Genomic DNA, 19,925 nt, shown 5'->3' on the forward strand with positions numbered 1-19,925 from the left:
GGTGGTTCAGTGGTAAAGTGCTTGCCTTTCATGCATGAAGCCCTGGGTTCAATTCCTCAGCACCACATAAAGCAGAAAAAGTTGGAAGTGGCGCTGTGGCTCAAGTGGTAGAGCACTAGCCTTGAGCTTAAGAGCCAAGGGACAACATCCAGGCCCAGAATTCAGGCCCCATGACCAACAACAACAACTAAATCATTTCAAAGTGTTATTTAATTTTTAATCACTCCATCTTAGGCTATTAAGATTTAGTATGAGCAGGGCGCTGGTGGCTCATGCCTGTAATCCCAGCTACTCAGGGGGCTGAGATATGAGGATCATGGTTCAAAGCCAGCCCGTGCAGGAAACTCTGTGAAACTCTTATCTCTGATAAACCATCAGAAAGCCAGAAGTGGCACTGTGGCTCAGGTGGTAGAGTGCTAGCCTTGAGCTGAAGAGCTGAGGGACAGCGCTCAGGCCCAGAGTTCATGCCCCACAACCGACAGAAAAAAAAAAAAAGATTTAGTATGAAATATTCTCTAATTTAAGCTTTTCCATATTTAGCAATTGAATGTAAAGTAGATAAAGGACAATGGATAAAGGACACTTGAAATGCTTGAACATGTTGGCAGAAATCAAGATAATAATACCTAATATTTATTAAGTAAATATTTATTAAAGGTATCTTTTCAATGTGTTCCCATTCATTATATTTGTAAACACACAAAACCTTAAAAAGTAAAAAAAAAAAAGAATCATTAGACTCTAGATATCATACATTAAAAAGTTAAAAAAAAAAAAGCTGGCCAGAGAAGTCAAGTAACTTTGCCAAAGTTACAAAGTGGTAGAAGCAGGATATTGGGCTCCCTGAAATGGCTTTGTTGCCATACTTAGTCACTCAGACTTAATGTATCTCTAATGTTAGAGATGAATTGAAGTCTGGCATTTATAAAAAGAATTCAGTCATTTACCCACTCATTTATACATTTCATCGTTATTTGATCTGGCATGTTACACATTTTGGAGTAGCCAAAGTCAGCCCATCATCTTGCTGCCAGAATTATTAGAGAACAGCACCATTAGGATGAGCATACCCTCTTCACCTGCAGGTGTAATGCTTCATCTCCTATAACACAATTCAGAATCCTGGTCCTGACATGCAGTGTTACTCTCACAAATGGCACCAGCCTGACATGCTCCACTAGGACCAAGTCCCAGAGGATTCTACCTGATACCACTTCCCTCTATGCTGCACCTAAAATTCTCAATCTTTGTTTTGTGTTTTAGAAACAGATCCATTCTCTCTTCCCCGAGAAACCAGTGTTTTTTCCAGCAGGTCTCCAAAGCATTTGTTTTGTATTTCTTTCATCTAATCTTACCTATGCTTTATTATTCTCAGAAAATTCCACTTCATCTTCCCTTTTACTCAGATTGTGTGAATTTATTTATTCTATCTTGTCAGTATACATACATATATGTTACTTCAAAATGTTTCTACATTAAGAAAATATATAAATACATACCTGCTTTAAAAAATTAAAAATTTCTCTTTTAGTTCCAAGATTAAAAGCCATTTCCTCAAAAAGCCATTTTTACTCCCCATCTGTCTGAAATATCCACAGGGTCCTCTGTGCTCCTGAGACTCTGGTGATGTCTTACTGGCCTTGCAATCTAGAACTGGTTCCTCAGTTCACATGTGCATATCCAGCCATGTGGCTTAACTGGAAGCATTTTAAGATTCCTCTTTTATTCCTCTTCATGCTTGGCACAGGGTCATTGACATGCTATGGTTTCTGATGAGAAATCCAGTCATTTGAATCAGTGTTTCCAACATGTGATGTGGCAGTTTCACAGCTGTTTTCAAGATCTTTTTCTTTGTCTTTAGTAGCCAGCAATTTGAGGTTGATAAGTGTCAGCATGGATTTCTTTGAGCTTATCCTGTTTTAGTATCATAGAGTTTTACAAATCTGTAGATTTATGTTTTGCTAAATCAGGACGTTTTCAGCCATTACATTATTGCTTCGGATATTGCCTTATAGAGAACTCTTTTTCTTATTCTAAATCTTTAATTATATATATATATATATATATGTACACACACATACATACTAGATACCTCATACATTATTTATGTTTTTGTCATAGATTTTTTGTTCACTTTTTCTTTCCCCTTTATTCTCCCTATTATTTTGATTGATAAAAATGATTTATCATATTCAAGTTCACTGATTTTTTCCATTCTCTTCTAGAGTCCACATACTTAATTTTTTTGTTGATTGAGTTTTTGTAAATGTTCAATTGATTCCTATTTCAACATCCTCTACTTACATGACAGTCTCTTCAATTCAAGGGTGTTTGCCATTATTTCTTAGAACATGGTTATGATGGGAACTTAATCCATATTTGTTCATTTCATTTTCATTTTTTATATTATCTCAGGTTTTGCCTTGTTGGTTATTTTTTCCCCATGAGAATTTATGAGATTATTTTTCAAGATTTCTTTTTTTAATGTTGAGAAATTTTAAGTTATATCCTGAATAGTTTGAATATCAGGCTACAAGACCTTGGCAGCTGTTTAATACCTATGAGAAATATTGACTTGGTATTGCAGATTCATTTTGTCAGGTAACTGGCTTGATTTGGTGTAAGTCATAAATACTATCTGTCTTCTGTGAGCTGTACTTCCTGCCCTAGCTCAATTTCCATTGTTTTTCTGCCAGTACTGAGGCTTGAACTAAAGGCCTCCCTCTCTCAGCCTTTTTCAATCAAGGCTGGATGTAGAATCACACCTTCATTTCCTTAGCTCAGTTATCAAAATCTTTGTAATATTATTCTGGGTTTTTTGACATGTAAAAGGTCCATAGGCTTATCTGGAGACCTTGTGATCAACCATTCTCTAATTCAGTTCTCAAAATCATGATTATGCCTTTTAAAATGAAACTCATACTTACTCAAGCTCAAGGGTAAACTAAGGAAATCCTAAACAACATTATGAAATAACTGCTCAAGGTCCCTCATCCCCATGATCTTTTTGACATTTCTACATCCTAGAGCCCTTACATTTTTCATCTAAATTGAAATACAGGGCTTTAATTTCCCTGCTCAGCCATGCATTTCCCAAAATAGCATCTTGGTCCAACACAATGTAGCAAGGTAGGAAGGAGAGAAAAAGTAGCAGGGCTCTCCTCCATGTTTTAGGAAGCTTTGTGTTCTGACAGATTTCTCCCCCATTAATGTTTTAGGTCCCACTATTCCTTTGGCTTTGCCAAGACGCTGGGATAAGAGGAGAGATCAAGGTGGAAATACAAAACTTCTAATTTCCCCTTCCTTCTTTGGTTGGATTTCCTTTCTTATTCCATAAGCCAGAGACATCAAGTTTTTCTTGTAATTTTCTGCCATAGCTGATAGGCATCTCCAGTATAAATAAAAGAGCTACCTTTAAATCCAAGCTCAGAGATACAAGAAAGAACAAGCAAATATGAAACTATTCAATAATTCAGTAGTACCTCATATTCCTAATTTCTTCTCTACTCTACTTATTACAGCTATTTTTAATGGTGTGTGTATGTGTGTGTGTGTGTGTGTGTGTGTATTTATGCTCAGGGCTAGTGCTCTACCACTTGAGCCACAGACACAGATCCACAAATGGCTCAAGCTGGCTTCAAACAATGATCCTCAGGTCTTAGCCTCCTGAGTAGCTTGGATGGCAGGCATGAGCCACCAGCACATGGCTACTTTCCAATATTTTTGATGGGTGCTCTGTATTCTGTACACACTTTGTATGCTTTCTATGGAAAAGAGAGAATGGAGTATGGTTACTCCCTTCTTACTGACAGTGTTACTACAGCCCTCATCCCTTAGAGACTATTGTTCAGCTCTTTTGAGATTTGCTTCCCCAGCATGTGTTCATCTGTTCACTTGAGATTTTACAATGTATCTCCCACTTCTTAGCTCTTACAAAAATGATAGTCAGTGCCCTAAAACTTGAATGTTAAAATCTGATTCATTTTGCAAAAACTTCATGTAACTTTTTTTCCTACCTCGGTCTCTTACCTGTAGACAATTTGAGATGTCTATCTGAAATAAAATATCCGAGCAACTTGTGCAACTCTTTTAGCTACCTACAATGTTTAAATTAAGGTTTGGGATATTTGTCTATCTCAATAATGGTGTAGATGGCCACATGGGATTTTGTTTTTTAGATTGTTTCACAAGCAGGAGCATATTAAGATGGTTGGAACTTTTAGGCTACGGATGTAATGTTAGGTGATGTCCAAGGTCAAGAAGTAGAGAGTTATATGATAGACACTCCTTCTAACCTGTTTTTCAACTTCTAAATTTGTCATCAGTTTATTAAGCTTGTTTGCCTAAGGATAAAAAACAGTTCAGAGGAGGAAATACCATGCTTCAGATGCTGTGTGAAGTTCAGTGATGAGGAAAGGACCCTGGGTGCAGAACCAGCTTCCAAGCCAAGAAGATTCCTGTGCACATTGGTTTTCTCTAGCAGATCCAACCTTCAACCGCCTCCACAGAGGGCAGGGATGCCTCAGCAGCAAAATATGCCATTTTAAGAGGGCAGTGTTTTTGACAACTTTTCAAGAGTCCATTCAAAATGAGTATCATAAAACTCCACTCGGGAATATTACTTAAAATAACACTTCAAGTAATATTATATTAGAAAATATAATGATCTAGTGATCTTTTTCACTGGTTTTGCCATACTTTATGTGTTTATACTTCCTTTGTTAATTTTTTTCCCTGCCAGTCCTGGGACCTACACATTGCCCCTGAGATATTTTGCTCAGGACTAGCGCTTTATCACTTGAGCCACAGCTCTGCTTCCAGCTGCTTTTATTGTTTTTTTTTGTTTGTTTGTTTTTCTGGTTAATTTGAGGAAAGAATCTCTAGGGTTAGCCTCAAACCATGATCCTCAAATCTCAGCCTCCAGAGTAGCTAGGATTGCAGGTGTGAGGCACCAGCACCCAATTAATATTTCTTTAGATTATTAAAGCTATAATAATCATTCCTAAGGTCAGTATGAAGACTGTACCATTTCTGCCAAGAATTTACTATCACTTGTAACCAGTAGATGGGAGAAAGTCTTGTAGGGCAATGGCATAAATTGAGAAACAGAAAAAAACTAGAATTTGCCTTATTTCTGTTCTATGCAAGGTGGGACCCTATACTTCCTACCTATTTTAACTGACCTTGGGGCTTAACTAAAAACAAACAATATCCATTATGGCTCTCTTTTATAAAATCTCAACCATTTTGTTAAAACTCTTATTTGTCAGCTTTTTATTTAAAACTCATTCTAGGTTTTACTATTTTAAACATCAGTTTGAACAAGCTGGCTTCTGCAACTGAAATAGTCAACTCTTCTTGCACTTTAGCAGAAATTAAATGTAGTCAGAAGTTAAAAATAATCTTCACTCCTTGAAAGTAATGTTTTATGGAATTTCTATAAGAAAGGAAGGAAAGAAACTACTTAGGAAGATAATTAGGTCAAGTAAGTATATACAATTCACAGAAAACATAAAGGAGGGATAAAGACCAAAATCTTAGGTTCTGTTGTATCAGTGTCCACTGATTTCAGAGAATTATTTTATCTTCTCAAAACTGTTTCCTTATTCCTAAAACCAATTACTGCAAACCACAAAGGAGTACTGAAAGGTTGTTTAAAAAAAAAAGCATGACAGGTCACATTTAATAATACAAAGAAGGCATTAGTTATTTTAGAGTGTATACTATGTACTGTTAAATTTAATAACACATCTGAATTTTTTCATTTTATAATTTTGACTAACTTCTATGTAACCCAGAATTATGCAGAAAAAACGTAGTCACGTGAGATTTTATGATGATACAACATTTCACATTGTTTCAAGATTTACAGAAAATAGAGCTGTGACTTTTATCATTTATTATATTTTATAGATAAAAATATTTGCAAAGGATAGCATTTCACTGTATCAAATCTTAAATAACTATCTAAAAAGAAAATGTGTGATTAAATTTATCCAGAAAGGAATAGTGCTGTGAAAGATACCTGCAAATTTATTTACCTAACTTTATTATCCCAAGCAAGCTGATGAAATAGTATTAATGTTTAGTGCATCTGTTTGACTTCTTGCTTTGAAAATTTGCTAAGAATATTGCTTTCTTATTAAACCTTAGTTAGCTATTGTAATGTAACACTTGCTGACTTGGTAGACAAACTATTTTTAAAACATCTTAAAGCTGCTCTAATGACTTACTTTAGAAAAAGAGGGGAAAAAATCCAACAAGGAAACACATGTATTTTTAGTTATGAAAGAAGAAGAGTACCCCACAGATTACCCATGGAAATGCTTAGCAAGTAGGTGCACATGGTGAATATTTTTGGTATGCCAAAAAAATAGTATTGGGCTGAATATTCCAAGACAGAATGCTGATAACTTAAAGAGGGCATGCCACAATTTGTTATTTCATGAACCACAATTATCATTGATGTAATAATAAAATATTAGTTAACTATCGTATACCATCTTGAAGTACACTTGAATAAACAAGAGTGCTGTTCTTGTGTTCTCATATGTTTTTAGGTGTGAATGGTAGTAATGCCCCCAAGTAGTTTAAGAAATTTTTTGAAGTAATTGTAACCCCTCTGTACAGTATTTTCACAATAAAAAAAAGAAATTTTTTGAAGTGACAGCATCCATTTACCTTAGTCTTACTTGTAAGTGCTTTCACATAAATTTACATTTCTAAATCGTCATTTTGTTCAGAGTCTGACAAGTTAGCGTTTAGTTGCGTATTATTTTATGTGCTCCCATGTTACTTACTCATTAATTAGTTCTGTTTATCTGTGCATAATTTTTCCTAATTTCACAACAGTTGTTGTTTTTGTTGTAGTTTTTTTTTTTGAAATTGACAATGCAATTTACTGCATGTGTGCTTTCAGGTTCCCAAACAAGAATAGTATGGTATAAAGCACCAATCTATTCACTTCAGGTTGTTAAAAAATGGGGAGGGAGAATTGGTTGTAACTAATTTCCAATTAATTTGCAGTGGTTACAAGAGAACAAAACAGTTGCACCTACTAATTAAAATTTAAAATTTTCCAAGGTGTCATCTTTAGGTGTCTTTGGAATATATAATTTTCATTTTGGATCATTGCAGGATTTGTAGCACCCATGAGCTTGACAGCTCTATTAATTTAAAGGTTCTGTAACACCTATTAGCACAAAACATGTAAAAAAATACCATTAATCATTTATTTTAATTTTACAGCTCTGTCATTTTCTCAGTATGTTTTAAAATTATGATGACACTGTAATGTGAACAAATCGACCTGCATGAAGGAGAAATGGATCACACTGCTTAGGAAATGTACTGAAGTACATTATTACTGCTTAATTAATGCCAAACTGATAACATTTGATTGCACAAAAAACAATTTAAAGATTTTTTTCTTTGCTCCACTATATTTAAAGTAATGCCAACTGTTGTGTTCATAATTAGACTAACTTTTCTATAGTTTTTTTAGTACATTCAGTTTAAATATTATGAACAAGTCTACATTGTTCTTTTGTTCTTCATTTCAAAAATAGGTAATTCCATTTTTAAAAAGTGATTTGATTCTGGAGGCAAGATGCAGTCTCTCACATTCATCTGAATGCAATTAGACAAATTCACAAAATATCCCATATTGGATTTAGTTCTCATTTAATTATTTTCCCTTACATATTTAAGACTATTGTATCTAATGTAGGTATATTCCAAGACTGTAAGTATTAAGGGGATGAAATTACAACTCCCTTACAGAATTTTAAGCTTTAGATCATCAAGAGGACCAAATCTAGTTCAAAATTGAATTACCAATTCCTCTAGAATGGGTAAGGTTAGGTATAGTCCTCTAGTTAATGGACATACTCAGATGAATGCACAGGCTTGATTTCTTTCCACAGTTAGAAATCAGCTTCTGGTGGATACAAACTAAATGCTCCCAAACTTAAACCTGCCTTCTTTTTTGAATTTATCTTTGTCCATCCTTTCTCACACTCTTCATTTTCTTTGTATGTGTTCAAATTAGAAGACAAGGCAAATCTATTCTAAGCTTGTTACTACCAGGGGACAATTCTGTACTGCTACAAGTTTTTAAAAGATAACTTTCTTATCCACAAGAAACAAGGAGTCCCGGGCTTCATGAGATAAGGATCATACCCATCTCAAATAAAAATATCTACTTAAATACTCACAATGAAAATGAACTGAATGGAATTTCACAATTTGGTGTTTCCATCTCCTTAAATACTCAGAACAGTTGTATACATTTCACTGAAGGTTACTTAAAAATTCAAAGTTTTCACATTACATTATATCATCCTTTTGCAGAGTCTCAAAATGGAATGAAAAGTAAAAGATAAAGATAAAATAACCAAACCCGAACGGAAGGAAGAGTGCCTTATGGAAAGAATCAGTTACATTATGAAAAGGAAGGTGTCATACATGATCTGAAAAAGACATAGATTTGTATCAGAGGAAGGGAAATGTGAGGTTTTGGAGTGAGCAATTAAATAGAAATCAGGGCAGGAGGACTTTGGAATCTTCAGGAAGAACATTGAGGTTTGGGTTCAGAGTCCTGTAGAACTAAAGGAAGATTTAAGCATTAAAATTGGGATTTTTTTGTTATTTTTGTATGTTTTTATTGTAAAAATGTTGTACAGAGGATTTATAGTTACATGAGCAAGGTAATGAGTACATTGCTTTTCTTTTCTTTGTTCTTTTTTTTTTTTTACATTTCTTATCAAGCATTGATGCCTTCTCCTTTGTTTCCCCTTCCCATCTCCTCCCATCTCCCCCCACCTCCACCTCCCCTACCCCCACCTCCACCAAATTATACCAAGGTCAAATACAGTGAAAGCAGGGGTTATACAAGGGACAAGGGTCTCATATCTAAAATATACCTGGAACTCAAAAAATTAAATCCCCCAACAACAAATCCTCAAAGAAACAACTGCCCAATAAATAAGTGGGCTAAAGACTTACATAGAAACTTCTCTGAATAGGAAAGAAGGATGGCCAATAGACACAGGAAAAAATGCTCAACCTCTCTAGCCATAAAAGAAATGCAAATCAAAACAACATTGAGATACCACCTCATCCCAGTTAGAATGGCAAAAATAACAACAGATGCTGGAGGGGATGTGGACAGAAGGGAATCTTACTACATTGTTGGTGGGAGTGTAAACTTGTTCAAAATTGGGATGTTTTACGAGATAACAAGATCATTTTAAGTGAGAAAGGGACTGGCAGTGAGTAGTTGAGAACAACAGTAATTGTTCATGCTTTAGAGTGTGGTGGTAAGAGAAAAAAATACTCAAGATAAAGTATTGGAATGGCAAAATCCAGCAGATTTGTTAGTAGACTGGTTAAGGGAAGTAAGGAAAAGATAGCACCAAGGATGATGCCGACTTCTGGATTTTCTTGAGCTGTTGGATGAATTCCTTGAAACAGTGGGAAACAATCGAGTATTATCTTCTCTCCTTTGGTAGTAGTCTGACTAAATCACCTTTCCTACTCTATGTCCTAGACACCTTGTAGAGAATGCCAATTCTCATTACACCATGCAGTGGAAATGTTTACAGATAGAATGCCAAAATTGAACATTCAATTGAATTACCATAAAATACTTTCATGTTGAGGAGACATTCTTTCAGATCATTGCTACAATCCTTCACATAGACCAGGATATGAGGCTTAGTCTAGAAATAGAATTTGGTTAAAAGAAAAAAATATTTTCTTATGTCCAGTAAATGCACCATTTTTTTTCCACTTTGGGTACTTCAATGGGAAAATGAATAATAATGCAATTTCCGAATGCTACCCAGGTTAGCAGAAAGCTTTACTATCTAAAGAACCACTAGTAAGGTGTTTTTCACTAAACTATGCACCATTACATTAAAAATTACATAATATGAATTATAGCCAGGCTCCAGTGGCTCACGCCTGTAATCCTAGCTACTCAGAAGGATGAGATCAAAGGATTGCGATTCAAAGCCAGCCAGGGCACGAAAGTCAAAGTCAGTGAAACTCTTACCTCCTCTCCAATCAACCGCTCAGAAAACCGGAAGTGGTGCTGTGGTTCAAGTGGTAAAGTGCTTGCCTTGAGCTGAAGAGCTAAGGGACAGCATCCAGGCCCAGAGTTCAAGCCCCATGACCAACAACAACAAAAAAAGTATATCGATTTTGTTTTTGGGTCTGGTCGTGGGGCCTGAACTCTGGGCCTGGGTGCTGTCCCTCAGCCCTTCAGCTCAAGGCTAGCACTCTACGACTTGAGCTACAGCACCACTTCTGGCTTTTCTCTTACATGGTGCTGAGGAATCGAACCCAGGGCCTCATGCATGCAAGGCAAGCACTCTACCACTGAGCCACCTTCTCAGCCTCAAGTATATGGATTATAATCATTACATTGATTGGTGCTTGCAGCAAATTTTTTGCATTCTTGTAGAAAATAGAAACTGAGGATTAACAGACTCCTTTGGCTCTTATAGCTGCCCAGTGGCAATGACCAAGGGAGGGACCAAACCCATGCCTCATGCTCCAAGTACATGTCCTTGACCCTTGTGTTAGAAGAAAATGATCATGTAGAAATTCTACATGAAATACAACTCAGTAAAAAAGAAATCCTCCAATTTGAATATAATTCAGTTACAGTCAGGGAGGAAATTGTTCTATTTTTTTCTGTTATTCTGTTCTTTTGTTTTTTCGTATGACCAAAGATTTGAAAATGCCCCACAACAATATAAATAATAACTGGAGTTAAATTGTGCCTACAATATAGAAACATCATAATAACCATAATCATAATCATAATAATCATCACAATAATAATGATTAAAAACACACTTTTAAAACATCTTTGACCTTCCCTGGAAACTGACACAGAGCCATAAAAATATTTTGGAATAAAATTTTTTAAAAAAGGACAAACTTTATATCTTAAAAGAGATTTTTAGTCCAGGTAGAGCTATTTTTCTCATAACAAGGCCAAATAACACATCACTCCTTTTCTACACATAGTTAAAATTCCTGTGAATTTCTTCAGCAAAGACACTTCTCAATATAAAATTTTTAAAGATTTCATTTTAAATTTTCACAATAATTTTTCTGATTTGATATTGAATCAGACTTTAACATTAAATTGAGAAATTACTGCCAATCCAGAAAATGATGGCTAGAATCATAAAAACCTGGGAAGTTACTTTAGAAAATTGATAAATTCTATTGCTTTGGGTTTTCTTTGGCAGTTATGGAACTGAAAAATCTAGCATGTACTTTATCCCTCATGTCATATGGCTGAGCTGCAGGCATTGTGGAAGGATATAGTCTCATTCTAGACTCATGCTAGGTAACTCTGAGTGTTCTAGATAACTACTAAATTAATTTTTTTCCCACAGACATTTTTTATAGTATTTCTTTTTTGTCCTGAAAACCCTATTCTTAAGGAAGCCAAAAGAAAAGCCTGTGATGACAAATTCTTGAAGAGATGAAGCAGGGAGAAAAATTTAGCTAGACATGGGAAGAATCTTTATTAGGGAAAATGCTACCTGATGTGGTAGTTTGTAGGAACCATGGTATTATTCAGCTCACTCAAATTCAGTGGAAGGAAAATCAGTTAAAGAGATCATCCACTGAAGCCAAATTTGATCAGTTACTACATCACTAAAATTGGGGACTTTTTTTTTTTTTTGTCAGTCATGGGGCCTAAACTCTGGGCCTGGGTGCTGTCCCTCAGTTCTCCAGCTGAAGGCTAGTGCTCTACCACTTGAGCCACAGCGCCACTTCCGGCTTTTTTTCTTTTTGCTTATGTGGTGCTGAGGAATCGAACCCAGGGCCTCGAGCATGCAAGGCAAGTGCTCTACCACTGAGCCACCTTCCCAGCCCCATTGGGGACTGTTTTTATGTATTCCAATCCAGATTCTTTTACTGAATAAATTCTAATGGTAGCACTAGAGTAAAATATATACCACAGAAATTATCTCCACATACATTCATCTTTCACCTGTTGTTCCAATAAAGCGTGATTTTAAAAATAAAATTTCTATTGTTTTATTACTCATGGCTCTGTAGACTTAATACTCAATAATTTACTTAATTACATCGAAGCTCAGCAAATTATAACCTGAATGCCAAATCTGTTTAGATTCGTATTTTTGTTAAGAATCCTTCTCACTTTATCTTTGTTTTCATTTTTTTTAATTTAATTTTATTGTCAAGGTGATATACAGAGAGGTTACATACATAAGGTAATAAGTACATTTCTTGTCAAACATTGTTACCACCTCCATCATTTTTTTCCCACTTTCCCTCCTCCCCCATTCCCTTGCCCTCCAGGTTGTAAAGTTCATTTGCAACATAGTGTCTTGTGAGTATCACTGTCACATTGGTTCTCCCTTTGTCTTTTGTCTCACCATTTTGTTGTTCCCCTCCCCTTCCCCAATTCAGATAAATGTATAGACAAGACACAGGGTACCAAAATAAAATACAGTTACAATAGGGGAAAAATGAAAGAAAAAAGAAATAACTTCACACAGTGCATTAAAAACAACAACAACAAAGAAAAACCTCTTGTTTCCATATCTTGGAGACCATTTTGCTTAGCATCATCTTATATGGTCATATGTATATGGCTAGGATAGTCCTAGAAGAGGATCACAATAGCTCACTTTCTTTAGATGCTTGAAAAATCTCCAAAGAAGAGTAATATCCCATGGTGTAAAAGTTATGTAAACTTTAACTTTTAGTTTTCACAAATAATTTTTATGGGAACGTGGTTATCCTCAGTTATTTTACTAGTAATCCAAGCCTGACATTAGTCTATAATGACTGTGTTGATTGGAATAATGGAGACTCCATAATCCATAAAGCCTAAAGCCGTTTACCATAGCCCCCTACAAAAAATGTATGCAACCTCTATATAATTTTTATGAAATATGTGATATTTATGAAATCATCCTTCAAGTCTACACTTTTTAGTAATAGTTCCTCCTGCAAGTAGCTTTTTCCTGAGAATGACTCAAGGAGTTGGATGAAATGGTTAGCATCCTGGTAAACATGCATACAGCATTTAGAATGAAACTTGGTACCATAAAAGCCGAATAAAAGTTGTTTTACTATTGATACTTTAACTGACACATCATCATAGGATGTATTATTTATAATATTGAAATTATGAGATAAAACTATTACACTACTCCACCTTAACAATGCAATAGAAACAGGAAAATCACATTGGTTACTGGTTTTTTATGTATATCCTTAGTTCGTATAGAACAATTATCAATTTTTTTCAGCTTTCTAGTTATAGATATGGCCAATCCATTTGAGATAGGAAAACAAAAACAGGGAGAGTCATAGCAATAAAAACATCTTTCTTTGCAATGGAGGCCTTCCAGAAGAGTAGGTGATTAGAAGAAATGAACTGTGTCCTTAGAAGAACATCTTTCTGATGATGACAACATTTCTTTTGTATTTTAAAATAATGCCCTTCACTTTTATGCAGACATTTTAACTTCATTCTTAATGGAGTAGTTACTTCCACCCAAGTATAGAAAGACATGCAATTATCTCACATACAATAAAGTTTCAAAGGAATTTTCACATATACTAGACATGTTGTGTATTTTAGTTTCTTTCATATATTCTCCTTGATCATGAGGAAAATATAATCTATTGTTTTTCATTTCCATAAGCAACAGACAAAAGGGGTATGAATTTAGTCTCTACAGAAATAAATTTAGACTAAAAAGGAATATTGCATGTTGATGGTAGGAGAGTTTAAACACTCAAAATAATAGTTTATGTCTAAACTAGGCTCCAGTGATTTATGCCTGTTGTCCTAGCTGCTCAGGAAGCTGAGATCATCTCAAGATCAAGGTTTGAAGCTAGCTTAGGCAGATATATTCAAGAGACTTATCTTCAATTGACCAACAAAAAAGTTAGCTGGCATTATGGCTCAAGTGTGCCAATTGTGAATGAAAAAGCCAAGGCAGTTATCTGGGCCTCAATTCAAGCCCCAATAGCAGCATACACACATTCAAAATTAGGTTATAACTAATCGCAAATTGGACAGGCCATTGTTAAACTACTTTGGAACCAGAAACTAGACCATATATGAGTTAAAGTCCCTATTATATAATAATCACTAAGTGCGAAAGTGCTATTTTTCTTTTTTTTTGGGGGGGGCGGTCATGGGGCCTGAACTCTGTGCCTGAGAGCTGTCCCTCAGCTCTTCAGCTAAAGGCTAGCACTCTACCACTTGAGCCACAGCGCCACTTCCGGCTTTTTGCTTTTTGCTTATGTGTTGCTGAGGAATTGAACCCCGGGCCTCAGGCATGCAAGGCAAGCGCTCTACCACTGAGCCAACTTCCCAGCCCAGAAAGTGCTATTTTTCAAAGGAATAAGAACAAATGATTTCTTCAAAAAAATAAAAAGATGGCCAACATAAGAATAGTCATAATCATATAAAATCCAAATACCTACAAAAAAAGAAAAAAAAACTAAATCTCATATGCAGCAATTGAGTGAAATATTTTACTTTGTCACAAACTGATTCATATTTCATATAAATGAGTAGCAAAGGTGAATACTTTTGAAAATCTTATTTGGTACTAATCATCTCATTTTCCAAAATATCCTAATACTATCTACATTCCAAAATAATCCAGCACCTGTAAATCAGAACACTCTTCTGATTTTATTCACTAGTTTTTTGAACCTGAAGTTATTGTACAAGTAATATAGGAAAGCTGCTTCCCCAAGTACTCATTTAAAATACTTTGTGTAAAACAATTCATTTTCATTTATAGAATTTAAAAGTGTACCTTTGTGCTCAGCCTCCTATTTCAACTTACAGTATTGAATATACTTCTTCAGTTTCTCTTTTCTATAGGACAATCATTTCTGGGGAGAAGAGAGGATGTGCTATCTATTTGATTCTCAGTTTCTGGTATAATTTTTGAAGTGTAATAGGAGCTGAATAAACTTTGTGAAATGGATGAGTAATGAATACCACTATATTTGAATCTATTTAAAATAAGAATGGAGAGAAGTTTAAAAACCAGTGGTTTACAATTTAGGGTTAGTGTACCGTAATAGTGAATAATTAAGATAGAAAATCTGGGAGAGACCATTTTCAGTCTACATAGATGGGGTCATTTGGACATCTTCACTGTCTGGCTATTAATTCCCAGTTCATGAGATGTCAGAAGTAAAGTCGGCTATCCAGAGAATTTGAGCCTGGCTTAGCTTTGTGGCCTTTACAAGTACAATTGATTTTTTACAGTCAAAAGAAGAACACGGAATCTCCAGTATAATCAGTTTCCAACAGACTTAAATAAAGTTGTTCATTATTTCAAGGGGTTTTTTTTGTTACATACTTCTCTCTTTCTAGACTATGAGGTGAATTTCCTTTTCCCAAAAGCCCTAGCTACTGATTTTAATGATCTTGTCCTTGTGACAAACTTTTTTTTTGTTTTATCGCTATTAGTGAATGACAAGTGAAGGATATTCATTTTAACTTGAAAATGTCAGGCATGCACTTTAAGAGATATATTCTTTGCAGCTTTTAATGAGATGGTGTTTCTTTCTGAAAGAAATACTCATCTCTGTTTCGAAGGCTGTGCAGGTGACAACTGATATTTAATAAGCGATGGTTCTTGGATTACTTGCAGTTCACTAAAGAAAATGTCTCTGATTGCTTTTGAAAAACTCTTAGTGACACTAGCCCAAAGGCAAGATATGACCTTTTTATTACATAATGAGAATCATTTATTATCTTACAATGTATCTTAAAGTCACAGACAAAATGCCACTTTCATAATTGCTTTCAATTAGCTTTGAGCATAGCATATATTCATAAAATGTCTTCCCTAATTTAGAGTTGAATTAGAGAAAATTGCAGACATAATCTACTTTAAGGTTGTCTCATTTAAGGTGATTCGTAGTTTTATATCAAAGAAATCAAAACGAGTAGCTTTATAACAGTCTCTCCAAGAGTCTTAAGCAGGCTTTTCAATATTTGATCGTATTCTATTACCAATTAATTAACGAATTAGAAAGCTAGTTCATCATTTCTGACCTTTCATGCATGTTAACTTTTGACTTTCATTCTTAATGATTGTTTTGAAGTTAAGCTGTGTAGTTCGTGTTGAAAGAGAGAAACAATCTGATTAGCAAGATAAATAAGACTTGCTTGATACTAAGTATATATGAGTAATGGTGCATCTTTTCCTGCTTTCAATAAATAATATATAACTAATTGGCAATAAATTATACTGGATAAGCAAATAGCCTGAATATGGAGTTTGGAGTATGATACTATTATATATGAGGTTAGAGATAATGTGATATTTAGACTTTTGCTTCTGCTAGGCTTTATTTTCTCTTAGTAGTACCTTTGGCATGGAAATATTATTTAAATGCACAATGTTATTTCCTTTTAAAATGTTCATTAATAAAATTCTGAAACTTCATTTTGAACTTCTGGCATTAATGAAATATTTGGTAATTTATGAAATAACTTTTGACTTTAATAGAGATTCTCAGATATTGCATTGTAAATTGCTTTGCTTTACTTCTTTCTCTCTCTCTCTTTTTTCCTAGATAAAAATAACACACAAGAACCAAGCTCCAATGTTAATGGGCCCTCCTCCAAAAACCGGGTTATTCTGCTCCCTGGTTAAAAGAACAAGAAACCGAAGCAAAGAATGATTCTCTAGCACTCCATTTGTAGGAAACCAATGAGTACAATTGGGTCCATGGAACATTTATGCTGGGATTCTTTAAACCATTTTGTGTCTCCTGCTCATGCAAAATCTTGGAATTGGTTTAACCATTTTGTTACTGAGCTAATATGAAATCCAGCTCTTAAAAATTTTATTGTCTCTACTTTTATAGGCATCATTGCATGAAGTCAGCAGAAGTGCACATGAAGTGATACTGCATATTTTGGTTGCATGCATTCCCATAGATTTTTATGTCTCCCACCCATCTTACTACATCTTCACTTCCCAACCTGTGAAACATAAAAAGGAAATACCGTAGGAATCATGTTTCTCAATGTGGCTCCAATCATTAATAAGTACTTATCAATAATCCTACAATGATCACATGTGCCAATTGCTAGACTTCTTTTTAGAATCAGAGTATCAATGACCATTGACCTATGACTTAAAACTTTAAAGATTTTCTTTTATTAATTAGTTGACTGTAATACCTTACTATACCTGAATACTTTTCCTTCAGCATCTTAATTCTCTGAGTAGAAATTAAAATAAGCCAGCATAGGGTTTTCTTGTACAGAAAAACAGAAAAGCTTTTTTGTTTTTTAATTTTGTTAGGCTTAGTTACTAATTCAAAAAGCTGAATAAAAATATGTTATTTGGCAGTAAATTATGGTAATAGGACAAGATTTATTCTTTTGTGTACGAAAATCCAGAAGAAAACTCACAATTGTACCAGTAAACAAATAGGTCTTTTAAATCATGTACCTAGTTAATGTGTTTCCCACCAAAAGATTCGAGGAAAGATGTTTGAGAGAAATGAGTTACCGCATAATCAAATCAGCATTGTGGAGTGAATTTATGATTCATGTGATTAATTTTATGACAATTTAAATACTAGAAGATTGAGTGAGTAAACCATTTGTTAGGATTAACAACCCTTTGGTTATTAGATCCTTTACAAATATTGGTATATATCACTTTTAATTGATCAGTTCAGTGCACTTGAAGAAAGTAAATGATTGTATCAGGTGCCTTCTAGTATAAATTGGTCCCTGCAACAACATCACAACATTGAGCTCATTGAAGCAAATCATGCATGCAGTTAGCCCTCTTCTACTCACCTACCCATCCCATCCCTGTGACATTCCAGTTGTTTATTTGAAAACATGCAATGACTTCAATCACTGTCTAAAGGGTTCATTGCATGGTTGAATTCTCTGGTTATTTAAAGAAATCATAAGATTTCTACTTTTCTTAGTATTTCATTAAGCCTGTGGTATAAAGTAAAATAACCTTGAGCAAACTTGGATATTGTTCATTCATATTGACCTGCCTCTCAACATTGCATGTCTTATGTGTTCAAACACACATTAAGGAAAACTAGTGCTTGGAATGCATGATTTATTAGTTTTCCTCTCTACTCTGCATTAAAGTACTAATGATCTATTCCTCCTATTTTTCTATTGATTCACTCATCTTTGCATAACAAATAGCATCTAGTGATTCTGTTCAACACACTCCTCTGCATGGATTTATGGATTTCAAGTGAAATTGCTGTAATTTCAGTCCTTTGGTTTGAAAACTCAACTGAATGCTGTAATAACAAATAACCATTTTCAAGCAATGGAAGAATATATATAAAGCATATTCTTTAACAATTCCAGGAACATGGAATGGAAAATATCAATCAACAATAAGTTTAATTGCTTTAAAATAAAAGTTCATGAATTAAAATTAAGACATTATTTAGCATTTCCAGGAACATTATGGTTGCAATTACGAATTCCTTATAGCAATCACTTGCTCTAGCATAATAATAATAATAATATACAAGAACAGCAGAGACCAGAAGAAGGTTCTAAACTGTAACAAGTGCATTACTGACATAATGTTGCATAACATACACACACACTGATTTTATCTATCTATGATTTCAGGTAATAGATATTTTCACATGAACTGACTAAGTTTTCTACAATGGGCAGGCAGGCTTCATTTCATAAACATATTTTGAAGCCCCAAATTATTTTCTGTTCAGTATAACATGCAATTACTTCTTGGCTACCTTTTCTAGTATATGGCTTCAAGACAGCAACAGATTCTGAATCATTCTTGAAAATATGTGTCCTGGAAAGCTGTTGGCTAGATAGTGGGACAAAACAAATTAAACAACTTGCCCATGTGATCTCAGTAATTGAGACAATGGGCTGCAGCTTTACTTTACTGAGTTACAGTGCTATAATTAGCGCTCATAGTAGTTGTTCACATCATCAGTCAGTTGGATTTATTGGTACTACTGATAAACATTCAAATATAAATCAAATTTGACTTTTCCCAATTGAATGTACTTGCCCTTCAAGTAAACTACCCCTGGGGTTTGGGAAGTAGTTTTGTGGGTTTTTTTTAAATCTACTTTGATAGCTTTGAAATCAGAGAAGATATTCTCTCCTTTTTTATGACAGCTTCATGTGAAGAATATATATTTTAAGGGAAATTCTAAATGGAATGCTCTATGGCATATTAAAAGACTGAGTGATGAATGTTCGCTTTATGAGATGGAAACTTTTCTTCTCTGTGTGTGGGTGTTTGAGTTGTTGGATCAATCCTTTTTAAACATAATAGAACCTCATGATATAAAATTTTAAATGGAAGAAGCTGAAGTGAAAATTAACCCTGGACTAACTAGCTTATAGGGGTCCTAGGAAAAGGGTGAGGGAAGTTACAGACCTTGCAAAACACTGCCATGAACTAACTCAGTAAACAGAGAGATTCCAGAACTTATCTAGAGACCTACAATTTTAGAACTAGGAACGGAGATGTATATGTCGACCTAAAAAGTTCAGAGGTTATAAATGTTTTGTCTCATTCTCCATGTATGTGTCTGTGTGTACATATATATATATGTATGTATACATATATATATATATATATATATATATGATGTGTATTCATTGTGAAAGGTGCTGGTCAATTCTTTTGTGGTGAAAGAAAGGATAATATTCAAGGACAATTTTTAGTTTTGAACAGGTGATGTGATCATAGCCAGAATAAAACAAAAGGCTCAGGGGTTGATGTAGTTTTTTGCAGCCAAAAATGTGGATCCACTGAAGGCTAAAGAATCACCTACCTATACATTTCTACATTTCGTTCTGTTTTCCTCTTCTAAGGGGATTAGAAGCA

The 19,925-nt window shown here is 34.6% G+C and overlaps 1 protein-coding gene across 4 annotated transcripts in view; it reads left to right on the forward strand.

Moving 5' to 3' along the window:
• The window catches only part of Dgkb (diacylglycerol kinase, beta 90kDa), a 543,021-nt gene extending 525,776 nt beyond the window's left edge, over window positions 1–17,245 (forward strand). For 3 of the 4 annotated variants that reach the window (XM_013024002.1, XM_013024003.1, XM_013024004.1), the window contains one exon: window positions 16,624–16,731. In XM_013024002.1, coding sequence (XP_012879456.1) covers window positions 16,624–16,731 — 108 coding nt within the window. Of the gene's footprint in view, window positions 1–16,623 lie in introns of all 4 variants that reach the window. The other variant, XM_013024005.1, reaches the window with a different exon arrangement.
• The last annotated feature ends 2,680 nt before the right edge of the window (window positions 17,246–19,925 follow it).

Source organism: Dipodomys ordii, unplaced genomic scaffold, assembly GCF_000151885.1.
Source record: "Dipodomys ordii isolate 6190 unplaced genomic scaffold, Dord_2.0 Scaffold72, whole genome shotgun sequence".
NCBI lineage: Eukaryota > Metazoa > Chordata > Mammalia > Rodentia > Heteromyidae > Dipodomys > Dipodomys ordii.